This window comes from Dipodomys ordii, unplaced genomic scaffold (assembly GCF_000151885.1).
Source record: "Dipodomys ordii isolate 6190 unplaced genomic scaffold, Dord_2.0 Scaffold70, whole genome shotgun sequence".
Classification (NCBI taxonomy): Eukaryota; Metazoa; Chordata; class Mammalia; order Rodentia; family Heteromyidae; genus Dipodomys; species Dipodomys ordii.
The window spans coordinates 266,855-280,221 of NW_012267286.1; the positions used below are offsets into that span (position 1 = coordinate 266,855).

Genomic DNA, 13,367 nt, shown 5'->3' on the forward strand with positions numbered 1-13,367 from the left:
GCTATTCCTGAGCTTTTAGTACTAAGGCTCTATACCATTTGAGCCACAGCTGCACTAATAGATTTTTTTGTACTTAATTGGTAATAAGAATCTTAGGACTTTTCTGTCCTTCTGGCTTTAAAACTATGACTGTAGCCTCTTGAGTAGCTAGAATTACAGAGATGGTCCACTGGTACTTGGTTCAGACAATCAGTCTTACTGATCATTTGAAGAACTGTAAAATCCTTGATTCTGCAACTCAGTCAGAAAAGTTCCAACTCTCAAAGCAGCAACTAAAAATGGTTAAAATTTACACAAGTAGCTTTAGGCATCCTAAATCAGAAGTCAGCATAACTAGTAAAAATTCAAGCGATACTCATTTTCTCTAGGAACCAGGATAATGCAAATGCAAATAAGGTAGAGTCTTACAAGCATTGTATTGGCAAACGTTAAAAAGAAAAAGCCTAAAATCCTAGGTTGAGGATATGAGGTTAACAGAAACTGCCTATAAAAGTACAAATTTCCCCATGGTGCTGGTGGTTTACATTATATCCTACCTATTCAGGAGGCTGAGATCTGAGAATCAAGGTTTGAAGCCAGCCCAGGCAGGAAGGCCTGTGAGATTCTTATCTCCAATTAACGACCAGAAAGCTGGAAGTAGAGGTGTGGCTCAAGTGGCAGAGCACCAGCCTTGAGTGAAAGAGCCACATGAGAGCTTGAGGCCCAGAGTTCAAGCATATCCCCGACAAAACTATACATTTCTATAATCCCTTTTGAGACTACCTTAGAGAAGCACCAAAAATGGCTGAATAAGACCTTTGAAATCATTTGGCATTAAGTATATCTGCATAAAGAGGTTCATTTGGAGTTAATAACAGAAATTTGAAAGTGAAAACAGTCATTCTTTGAGGAGAGGATGAAGCAAATTTGATATAATAGTATATATAAATATATATAATAGTATATAGAATATATATAATAGAATATAATAATATATATAAATATATACTTATATAAATATATATAAGCATATTATATATAACTATATATATAAACATATTATATATTTATATATACTATAAATAGTATATATAAAATGTGTAAGCCCAAATTTGGTTATGGAATGCCAAATGAATAAATAAATAAAATGGCTAAACCAGATGTATATTAGCTGGTCCAACAAAAACATTAAATACAATCAGAAGTTGAAAAATGTTGTACATTTTATGATTTTTGAAAGGTAAAAGCACTTCATCTTCTTTATATTTATCCAAAATTTAAAACCAAATGGATGGACTGGGAAGAGAAAATTTTCCAGTTTAATTTTATCTTAATAATAGTAAGCAAACATTACTAAACCTTAGCATTAACATGTAGTCATTGTATAGCAGTGGTTCTCAGAGTTCCTTTTGTCCTTGGACCAGAATCACCGGCATCCCCTGAGCAGTATTAGAATTGCAAATCCTCAGGCCTACCAGTAGAACTGCAGCATCTGAAATTGTCGGGGTGGGGTCCAGGATGCTGTTCGAACAAGGCCCACCCACACTGCTCCAAATGACAAGAGGCAGGGATGCTTCTTGCATTATTCTCTGTGATTGTATGTATTTCGTTGTAGAGAACATTAAAGCTTGTTTTCCTGTCTCCATTATTAGCCTTCGTGGCTGTAAAGTTTCAATTCCATGACTAAATTTTTCTTAAGGACATGAACTTCCCACTGTCACATCAAGTTGCATGGGCAGATCTCTTCAGACTGAGTGAAGAGGGGAAAACAAGGAGATGGGGAATTTAGCCATTATTTTGTTGTAAGGTGAGAAAACAGAGAAGCCACATTTTAAGAGGTGGAATCTTGGAGTCTTGATTAAAAACCTGGTGACGGCATGGTGGATTCCTGTCTCAAAGACCAGCAGCCAGCAAATACACTTAACACTGTTAAGACATTCAGCCATGAATGCCAGAGAGGAAAGAAAGAACATAAACAATACCAACAAACCATTTCAACTGCAGTGGAGAGCTGAAGTGTGATGACTGGAGAAGAGACAGGAGACAGGAAACAAGACACGAACATGGAGATACCTGAGGTAGTCTGGGCCTAAATAGGGTCAGGTCAGGGGGCAGGGTCACAGGAAACTCCCAGTCCCAGGCACTAGACTGAGATTTAGTAATCTATCAGCCAAGTGCCACTCCTGTCTCCAGGGATTCAGGCACACCCATCATCTGTGAGGCGTGGTCTTCACCTTCCCCCTCCACCATGAAGACAAGATGCCAGACCCTACCATTCACCATGTAGCCAAGATGGACTGGCCAGACCTGAACTCTCTATTTCAATTTGAATGTGAATTGCCTAGTAAGTGTATCATCCTAAATTTTTATTTTGATCTACTGACAATTTTCCCATGATTGACAAATAGCTCATGTATCAGGGGTATTCACAACAATGGAAAATATTTATGAGCCAGTAGAACATCAGATACAGGGTGACATTGATCAAAATGCATCGTGTTCATCTGCTTGTGTTGAATGGCAGCTCCTTTGTACAACTACTTAAAGGTAATATAGATAAATATAAACTAAAAATAATATATATTATGTTCTATGATATAATACTGTGTTATATGATATTATCTATAACATATAGAGTTATGTTACATATAACATTATGGCCTGAGGGGTTGAGATGTGAGTAGAGACAAAGAGATTAGGAATGAGGACATCTTGTTATATGGATTGTCATTGCAGCTGCCATTGAGAATTCCACAGGGTGTGTTCGAAGGCCAGGTTTTAGTGGAGGAGGTGAAAGACAATGTATAGAACAAAGGACATTCTAACGCCAAGGCCCACATAGTTATTGATACCATCTGGGACTATGAGTTTGTTTTACTGTGGACTCAAAGCATTAAAAGGCAAGATAGTGCTTAAAGCAGACAGAGAACATATTTGAAAGCAAAAGGCTACAGACTCTCTGTAGCGAGAGGCCCCATGGGAAGTGCCATGGGAGTCCCTTGGTGTTACTCTAGCAGGAGAGGTCGACTATACTTCCCTGGGCTTGGCACTGGCTGTATGATGGCTTGTGTGTGTGTACCATCCTGGCTTTCTTACATGTCTGAGCCAGAACACAGAAAGTGATGGGAAGAAACATTTGAGTAGGAGCCCAAGGCATTATGGGAAGAAGAAGCTCCTTGGTGGGCCACAGGTTTTTTGCCATGTTCACTTTTTTTTTTAAGCCTTATCTACCTAATCAAGGTGGCTAACTCTCCTTCAGTCATCTTAGTTCAGTTTAGGGGTGTGAAATGTTAAGTGGGAGTCTTCCATTTTTGTGCTGTAGCTGGGTGAACCCATTACAACTTTTTGAGAGGGCTGGGAATGTAGCTTAGTAGTAGAGTGCTTGCCTAGCATTCATGAAGTCCTGGGTTTGATTCCTCAGTACCGCATACACAGATAAAATCTGGAAGTGGTGCTGTGGCTCAAGTAGTAGAGCACTAGCTTTGAGTAAAAGAAGCTCAGGGACAGTGCCCAGGCCCTGAGTTCAAGCTCCAGGATAGGCAAAAAAATAATAAAACAAAACAAAACCTTTTTGAGAAATGAGATTGATGTGTGTGATACAGAACAATGTCTCAAGAAGCTCAGCTTGGCTTAAGGATCAATGATAGGGACTGAAAGTGAGAAGACAATCATGAAGGAGATTTCAGGACTTTGTGAGAAAGTGAACAGTAAGATGGTGAAAGAAAAATCCAAATGCAGTACCAGTGAGGGAAGCTGCGGGAAAGAAAGTGAGAAATGACTGTGTGTATTTATTTCTCATTGCAGAATAAAAAAGCTACTAGAATGTGTGACATCAGACCAGCAGATGCATTACCTTTCAGCTTTGGAGGGAAGTTAGAATCTAAAACAGGGCTGTGTTTCTGTCCAACCGTGGGGTCTGCCTGTGGTACACAGCTCAGGGCCTCTTCCCCCATCTCCAAAATGTGCAAGTCCCTTTGCCTCTGACTATCCTTACAAGGACCATGTGACAATGCCTAGGCCCTTGCAGATGATCCACCATAACTTTGCATCCTCATAAGCCTGAACTTAATCACGTCTGCAAAAAGTCTCTTGCCATTTACGGGAACTTACTCAGAAGTTCCAGGGATTAACATCTTCAGAGGTCATTGTTTATGGTTACTACATGGAATATTATCATATTAGACTATCACCTAGGATTTAATAGGCACTCAGTAATTTTTTTGAGTCAATACTAGACCTTGAACTCAGGGCCTGGGTGCTCTTCTCCAAGGCTGATACTCTTCCACTCAGGCCGGAACTCTTCCAGCTTTTGGCTGGTTAATTGGAGATAAGAGGCTCTCAGGTTTGTCTTACCTGGCTCATATCAAACAGTGATCCTCAGAGCTCAGCCTCTTGAGTAGCTAGGATTACAGGTGTGAGCCACCAGTGCCAGACTTGGTACTCAGTAATTATTAGTTGGACAATGTATTTATGGCAGAGTGAATGAATGAGGTAAGGAGAATTTTGTAAAGGGCAACTGAGAGAATTCTTCACATGCTTTTAACATCAGACATTATTATCATTGTTGTTACTGCTCTTGTTGCCATGTTGTAGTTTTCTTGGCAATGTATGGGGGGGAGGTGACAGTGGTTATCTCAAATCCTGTTGTTACTCTATAACTAGGAGAGAAGGATTGCTGAGATGAATCTCTTTCTCTCCTCCCCGGCTTGCCTCTTCATGTGCCTTATCCTCAGCACTGGGAACAGCTTTGAGGCAATCGAGCCTGAGTGAATGTCTGGGGGCAGCTGCTTAGTGAAGAAAAAAATTGCTCAGTGTGGCCACAATCAGTGTGGCCTTGCAAAAACCAGCTGTCACATTCCACGCTGCTCACCCAGCTAGCATCAATGCTTGCCCTTTGCATTCCTCAGAGAGCGCTGGAAGCGTATCCTATCTGCATGCTGGGAGCAGTGCCAATAAAATAAAGCTTAGCGGCCTGAGAAGAAGGTGGCTTAGTGGTAGAGTGCTTGCCCAGCATGCAGGAAACCCTGGGTTCAATTCCTCAGTACCACAAACACAGAAAAAGCAAGAGGTAGCACTGTGGCTTGAGTGGTAAAGCACTAGCCTTGAGCAAAAGAAGCTCAGGGACAGTGCCCAGTGCCTGAGTGCAAGCTGCAGGACTGGCTAAATAAATAAACCTCAGAGAACCTTCTTGCTTACATACAAGTAGGCTGGGGTTCCTGCCTCCCAGGGCTCAGGTGGCTAGCAGGTGTAGGCAGCAATGAATGGACTTTCACTAGACTCCTTCACATCAATGAATGGACTTTCACTAGACTCCTTCACATCATTTCTTTTTTTTTCTGTCTTGAGCCTTTGTGCTCAAGGCTAGTGTTCTCCCACTTGGAGCCACAGCTCCCCTTCTGGTTTTCTGGTGGTTCATTGGAGATAAGAGTCTCACAGACTTCCTTGCTCAGGCTGGCTTTGAAGTACCCTCCTCAGATCTCAGCCTCCTGAGCAGTTAGGATGTCAGGCGTGAGCCCTCAGTGCCCAGCATGTCCTTCACATTTTCATAGGCTTTGCCCCTCACACACACAATCAAAGTTGTCTCTGCAAACTAGCATTAAGCCTAGCAATTAGGTCATGCCTGTCCTCCCTGCCCTTGGGGGGAGGTAGAGGCAGAAAGAAGGACCACCAGTTCCGGTGCAACTTAGCTGCATGGTGAGTTCCATTTCAACCTGGGCCCTGCAGCAACACCCCAGCTCAGCAGCCAAACAGCACAGGACAGACAGTCCCTGGCAGGCAGTTCCCTGACAGGAAGCAGATGAACTTCATTTGTGAAAAGGAGCAATCCGTGACAGAGGAAGGACTTCATAGCCACAGCAGCATGAGGTGCAGGGCGAGCTCTGCTCAGAACACAATGAAATATGGAGTATTTAAGCTGTTTGCTTTCATTGGCTTGGTGACCTTGAACAGACACTATACTCCTCCCTCCTTTCCTTCTCCTTTCTTCTCTGAAGGGTTGGGAAGGAATATATGTGTACAAGTATGTGTACATATATGTATATTTATACCTACATGGATGGATATAAAAATAGATTATACCATGTACGAAAATATATGCATGTTTGTATATAATAGTTAATATATCATATTAATTATAAAAGTTAATATATACGAATTATATATCATATATAATGCACATATATTAATATATGAATTAATATATATTAATTAGGTCTTAGGAACATTGTTCTTTGAACCAGAGAGAACATTTTTCATCCCACGTTTAGAAATTATGCTTCTCTTAGAACTATTCTTGAACTTAAAATTTGCAATTAAAACTCAAGCTGAAATTGGGACACAGGTTTTAATAAACAGAGAGCCAGGGGACCGTCACATGTCTTTTGAAGGAGCCTTATTCCGAGTGCCTGTGTACTGAGACATCTCCTGTTGGGGACCCCAGGGAACAGGTGTTATTTTGGTCCCACATTTTCTGTAGAAATTGATTCTCTCCCCCCACCCCCACAGGACATGATGCAAGCTCTTCTCTTGCAGCTCACGCTGACAGGTACCAGAGGACAGGTCACTACCTAAGGTGCGGTTGCCTGCAGCCAGTAGCTGCTGTGGGGTACAGGGAGCTAGTGGGCCTTGGACTCGAACCACAATTCTAAAGGACTGCAGTGACCTAATTTAACCAACAATATCACTTTTTACCAGTCTTGACTTCAGAAAATACACTGGCCGCCCATTTTTCTTTTCTTTTAAGACTTCCAAATAAACTCATTTTATTGTCAGTCTATGCTAGCATGATAACTTTAACGAGCATCTGTATTTATGTGCCTGTGGGTTTTTTTTATTAGTTGATATTAGCCATACAGGAGGGGGGGTTGATGTTACATCTGCACACATGTTTGCATTGTATTCTAATCAGTCTCACTCTCCTCTGTTCCTTTCTGTGCCCCCCAATACACATCCTTGTACCCTGCAAAGTAGCTTCTAAACTGTGCCTGTATGTTTGGGGGGAATCATGTTTTTATAACTGAGAAGTGTTCTCCTTGACCTCCTCTGGGAACCTCTTCAAAGTTTCTCACATGCTGTGTACCTTCAAATTCATCATTAGTGTGTGGTGTCTGGGAAAGCTTTCATCCGCTCTCCACTCTGAGTTCTTTGGCATAGCCTTTACTCCAGCGGCCATCAGCCAGATACCTAGTGAGCACTTCCACATTTGTTGAATAAATGCATGAAGGAGCATTTTGAATAAGCCAGCGAGACTTGTGATGTTCTGTTGGACCCCTCTGGGCCTCAAGTGGGCCCCATTGGTTATGTAAACAAAGCAGACATGTAGGGGGCCGGGAAGGTGGCTCAGTGGTAGAGCACTTGCCTTGCATGCCTGAGGCCCTGGGTTTGATTCCTCAGCACCACATAAGCAAAAAGAAAGTGGCACTGTGGCTCAAGTGGTAGAGTGCTAGCCTTGAGCTGAAGAACTGAGGGACAGTGCCCAGGCCCGGAGTTCAAGCCCCACGACCGGACCCAAAAAAAAAAAAAAAAAAGCAGACATGTACAACCTTGGACAAGAGCTCCCTCCTAGGTTTTTACCATTGAGGCTGGAGCATCTAGAAATCTGCCAGTTATTTTCAAGAGTGACAAAGTATATGTCAGTAAGGGAGAGTTGAACTGAGGACAATTTAAAAATAAAAGGTTAGGATAAATGAATTGTTCTGCTTTTGAAAAAATACTCCTGAATAAAATGTACAGTATCTGGCCAGGGGTTGATGACTCACATCTGTCATTCCAGCTACTCAGGAGGCTGAGATCTGATGATCCCGGTTTGAAGCTAACCTAGGCAGCAAAGCCTGTGAGACTCTTATTTCTAGTAAACAACCAAAAGAAGAAAAAAAAAAAAGGCTGTAAATGAAGCAGTGGTTCAAGTGGTAGAACGCTGGCCTTGCGTACAAAAACTTAGGAACAGCGCCCAAACCTAGAGTTCAAGCCCAGGATTAGCAAAACACAAAAATAAAAGAATATATATATATAATATATGCATGTACAAAATACCATAGTGAATCCCTTGGTACACTAATATAATATGCACTAAGATCATGTTCACTAAGATAATACACACTAACCAAAAGGAACAGGAGAGTAAAGTGGGTTTTGGTGGGGGCTGAGTATCTGATAGGGGAAGGGTAAATGAGAGTGAACATGCTCATAGTACTCATTACACAGGTGTGAAAAGAGACCAATGAGAGCAGTGGAAAAGTGGTTTGAGAAAGGGGTGGGAAGTGAAGGAGAGTGACGGAGGGTGTGAGGGTGATTGTGTACATTGTGCATATGTGGAAATGTCACAATACCCCAGCACGCACACACATAAACATATCTCTTAAAAAAAAAAAAAGTCTCTTGATCCTAAGGAAGAGAGAAAAAACAGATGTTGAAAAAAAAAAACCAGAAAACTGCATCAGACAAGAATGTATCCTCCTTCCTGAGCGCTTCTGTTTGAGGGGAACTTTTTATAATTTAGTTATAACAAAGGGATAGAATGAGCTGGAAAAACAAAAGATGAGCCTTCCACACAAAACTAAGACCTCAAAACTCTTTTTTAATTTTATTTGTGTGTGTATGTGTGTGTGCACGTGTGCGTGCATGCGTGTGTGCGCACGTGTGCCTATACTGGTATTCGAACTCATGTTTTTAAACTCTTGCTTTGCTTTTCCTGCTCAGTGCTGGCACTCTCCCACTTGAGCCACAGCACCACTTCCAGCTTTTTGATGGTTAACTGGAGATGAGAGTATCACAGACTTTTGCACCTGGGTTGGCTTTGAACCCCAATCCTCAGATTTCAATCTTCTGGATTACAAGCCTAGGCCACCAGCACTTGGTTGTGTCTGCACATTCTTAACATTTTACTATTTACGGGATAATAGTTTAGTCCATATAAAATTTCCACAGGAAGGAAAGAGTAAACTTCGTATTAATAAAGAAGAGACAAGAGTTGGGGATTTAGCTCAATGGAAGAGCACTTGCATGGCCAAGTTTAAGGCCTGGAGTTCAATCCTCAGCTCTGGGGGGGAAAAAAAAGCACAAAAAGAGGCAGAAGTAAAAAATAGTTCTTTATAAGACTAAATCTCAAACTGAAGTTGGAATTAAATGGGTAAGTAAAATACAGTTCCAAGCAGAAAGAGGAAATGATTCCTAATGGTTTACTGAATGCTTTGTGGGACTTTAATCATAATCAAAAATCAGGTTGAACTAAGACATATATATATATGTACATCATGTACATATATATATATATATATATATTATAGTTTGTGGTTCAAATGCCTTCTGGTTTATTTGAAATAAGGCTTCACTTGTTAATACATGTTTTGAGTTTTCAGTAACTTCTTTGCCCAAAAATAAGTCTGGTGAAGGAGGTCAAGTTTCAAAAGATGTTGAGATTCATTCCTTTTGTGATTGGCCACTGAAACCTGTTTCATTGTTATTGCAAGAGCACCTGGCTTTTGTGAAATAGATAAAACCAAGCCAGGTACCAGTGGCTCATGCCTATAATCCTAGCCACTCAGGAGATCTGAGGATCACAATTTGAAGCTAGCTAGTCCAAGAGATTAATATTTCCAATTAGCCACCAAAAAGCCAGAAGTGGAGCTGTGGCTCAAGTCGTAGAGCACAATCCTTGAATGAAAATGCCACGTGAACACTCAAGGCCCAGAATTCAAGTTCCAGTAGTAGCTATTGTGACAGATAGATAGATAGATAGATAGATAGATAGATAGATAGATAGATAGATAGATAGATAATAAATAGATGACATATTTTACTGATAATGCAAAATGTTCACTTAACTACTATATTAGAAACATAAATTGACTGATAAATTATTGAAATTCTAATATTGTAGACAATATTGTCTTGCAGTGTGATTACCAATTAGCTCATTGAAAACTCAGGATAAAGTCACAGAATCCAGTACAGTTTGGGCCTCCAGAAGTTTAAAAGCATTAATAATAATTTTATTTGTTATTTTATTTTTTACCAGTTTTAGGGCTTGAACTCAGGGCCTAGGCTCTGTCCCTGAGCTTTTTTGCTCAAAGTCAAATGCTCTACCAGTTTGAGCGACAGTGCCACTTCTGGTTTTCTGGTGGTTAATTGGAGATACGAGTCTTACAGATTTTCCTGCCTGGGCTGGCTTCAAACTGTGACCCTCAGATCTCAGCCTCCTAAGTAGGTAGGATTACAGGCGTGAGCCACCAGAGCCCAACTACCTTAATAGTCTTATTAGGAAAAAAGATTGTAGTCATCATATATAATATTCAATGTACATATGTGAAAAATAGAACCAGGTAACTTGAGGGGATGGATGAGGTTGGGAGAGATGGAGAAGAGTGATGGAAGAGACGACATTGATCAACATGCATTGTACTCAAACCCACTTTGTGCAGCTAAAAGTTATCATATATATTATATAAAAATAATTTTTATTGTAAAAATACTGTACAGAGGGGTTACAATTACATGGGCAAGGTAATGAGTACATTTCTTTTCAAGCATTGTTGCCTCCTTCTTTATTTCCCCTTATCATCCCTTCCCATCTCCCCACACACACACCTCCTCACCCCCCCCAAAGTTGTAAAGTTTGTTTTTCGACATTACATCTTGTACATCTCATTGTTGCAATGGGTCCACCTGTATCCCTATTTAAGCAATTTGTTTTTTCCCTTCCCCTCCACAAATTATACCAACATCAAATATAGTGAAAACGGGTTATACCGTGGGGGAGGGACATACAAAGCAACAAAGAAATCATCTTGTAAACAATATGTTAGAAACAATAGCGAGAAAGAAAAACCATTTGAGTCCTTATCTTGGGGTTCATTTCGCCTAACATCAACTTATCTGACCATTTCTGCTTGTCTCTAGTTATTGCAAATAGGGAAACCATGGGACCTATGTTTCTTTGGGCCTGGCTTACTTCACTTAATATAATTTTTTCCAAGACTTTCCATTTCCTAACAAATGGGGCAATGTCATTCTTTCTGGTGGAGGCCTAGAATTCCATTGTGATTATAAACCACATTTTCTTGATCCCTTTATCTACTGAGGGGCATCTGGGTTGGTTCCATACCTGAGCTATGGTAAATAATGCTGCAATAAACATAGTTGTGCTGGTAGCTTTAGTATGGTCTTGTTTGTGATCATTTGGGTAAATACCCAAAAGTGGGATTGCTGGGTCATAGGGGAGCTCTATGTGGAGTCTTCTAAAAATAAATTTTAAAAATAATAATATTCAAAGGGGTGACATTGACCAAGACATATTATATTAATAAACTACTTTGTTGAATGGAACTCCTTTGAACAACTAAAGATAATGTTTTTTAGGCAAAAAGAAAACTGTCGTCAGTGATGCAGACTGTGTTTGGCTGTTGATGGGTTTGTCCTCGTTTTTTATCTTTGTGTAAATATCCTCTAAGCTAAACACTTGCACTTTGTAGAATCCGTATTAGTAATTCTCAGCGATGGAAAAATGTTTCACTTTTCTCTCTTTATTCCAGGTCGTTGGTGTTGCCCAGGCCATCAACAAGAAATCAGGAAATGGCGGGACATTCACTGAAAAGGATGAAAAGGTACCAAACCTGAGTCTGGCTTTATACCAGTTTAGCAAGATTGCTTTCTTTGTATTAGACATGGCCATCTACAATTTGCGCTTGCTGTAACCATTGATCAGGAAACATGACAGATTTTTTTTAATGTGTTCAAAATTGTGCGTTTGGTTGGGCACCAGTGTCTCACACCTCTAATCCCAGCAACTCAGTAGGCTGAGATCTGAGGATCATGGTTCGAAGCTAGCCCAGGCAGGCTGGTTTTTCGGTTCACAACCAAAAAGCTGCAAGTAGAAATAGGGCTCAAGTGGTAGAGCACTAGCCTTGAGCAGAAAAGCTCAGGGACAGCTCCCAGGCCTTGAGTTCAAGCCTCACGACCAGCAAAAAAAAGAAAAAAAGTGTCTATCTTTGTCTCAGTATGGTATTGGTTTTAGCTGAAAGTATTTGAGTTATTTGGTCAGCATCGCCCTTCCTTACCTCTGAGCCTGTGCCCCCCACGATCCCAGCTGTGTACAAATTAGGGCCACATCCTTGGTCTCTGCTGAGGTTTTCACTCTCAATTACCTTTCATCACTGCTAAAAAAGAGGTTCAACCTTGAGTAAAAAACCCCGAGGTGCCTCTCTGAGCTCAGCACTGCAGGTTGGCTAAAAATTGGAATTTCCTCTCCATGAACTAAGTTTCCCAGTGTTTTATAAGCTTTACATGCAGACGGTGGGGCGCCAAGGCGTGAATTCAGAGGGGATGGTGTGAATTTAGCTTCTGAAGCAGCGTTATTTTATTAAGCTTCTCATCCACCTCGGAAAAGGGGGCTGGTTCCTCAGAAGCACATCCTCAAACCCACCGATTACTGCATGAAGTACATGAGTTTTATTATTTCTCTTATTGAATATGTCATTATATATGAATCACAGCCCACTGTCCTTCTGTTCCAAGGCCATTGCTGTTTCAGTTGCTCCTACAAAAATTAGTAAGACCTTTGAATTTGGAAGACGTTCATCTGTGATAGTTATTTATAATTTGTTTGCTCATTTGTTTTTCATTTGTCTTTTTGCCAGTCCTGAGGCTTGAACTGAGGGCCTGGGCACTGTCCCTGAGCTTTATTGCTCAAGTCTAGTGTTCTACTTTTGTGCTGTACAGCTTTACTTTTAGCGTTTTAGTGATTAATTAGAGATTCTCAGCCTGGTTTTGAACCGTGATCCTCAGTTCTCAGCCTCCTGAGTAGCTAGGATTACAGGTATGAGCAACTGAGACCTGTGGATAAAGTTATTTTTGTCTCCATTTTGACCACCTGTATTAGTTCTTAGGTCTTAATTGATCCAGGGAACAGGCAGTGGAGATAGTGTCTTGCTGTGTAGCTTAGGTTGGCTTCCAACTCTCTATCTTTCTGACTCAGTCTCCCAAGTGCTGGAATAACAGCTTTATGCCACCCCACCTGCCCACAAGGACCTTTTAAAATCAGAGTAATGCATAGCCAATCTTCTGTTTAAATATCTGAGAATGTTTAGAAGAAAAACATAGTTTTTAATTGGATTTTTAAATCTGTTATGATAGTTATGTTTGCTATGATAGAGCATCATTGAATCAATTTGCAATTTATAGGCTGTGTAAAGTACAGCTATAGTTGTGGATCGAGGATGCCACTTAGGAAGTTAGAGGTATGGCTCAAGTGGTAGAGTGCCAGCCTTGAGCAAATAAGGCCAACCAAGAGCATGAGACTCTGAGTTGAAGTACTGGTACAAAAAAAAAGAATCACACTTAAAGTTTTATTTTGGGGCTGGGAAAGTGGCTCAGTGGTAGAGTGCTTGCCTTGC

At 40.8% G+C, this 13,367-nt stretch overlaps 1 protein-coding gene across 1 annotated transcript in view; it reads left to right on the forward strand.

Moving 5' to 3' along the window:
- Pde5a (phosphodiesterase 5A, cGMP-specific) overlaps positions 1-13,367 on the forward strand; it is a 128,456-nt gene that overhangs the window by 44,488 nt on the left and 70,601 nt on the right. The window contains exon 4 of the mRNA XM_013023842.1: positions 11,508-11,579. Coding sequence (XP_012879296.1) covers positions 11,508-11,579 — 72 coding nt within the window. The remainder of the gene's footprint in view (positions 1-11,507; positions 11,580-13,367) is intronic.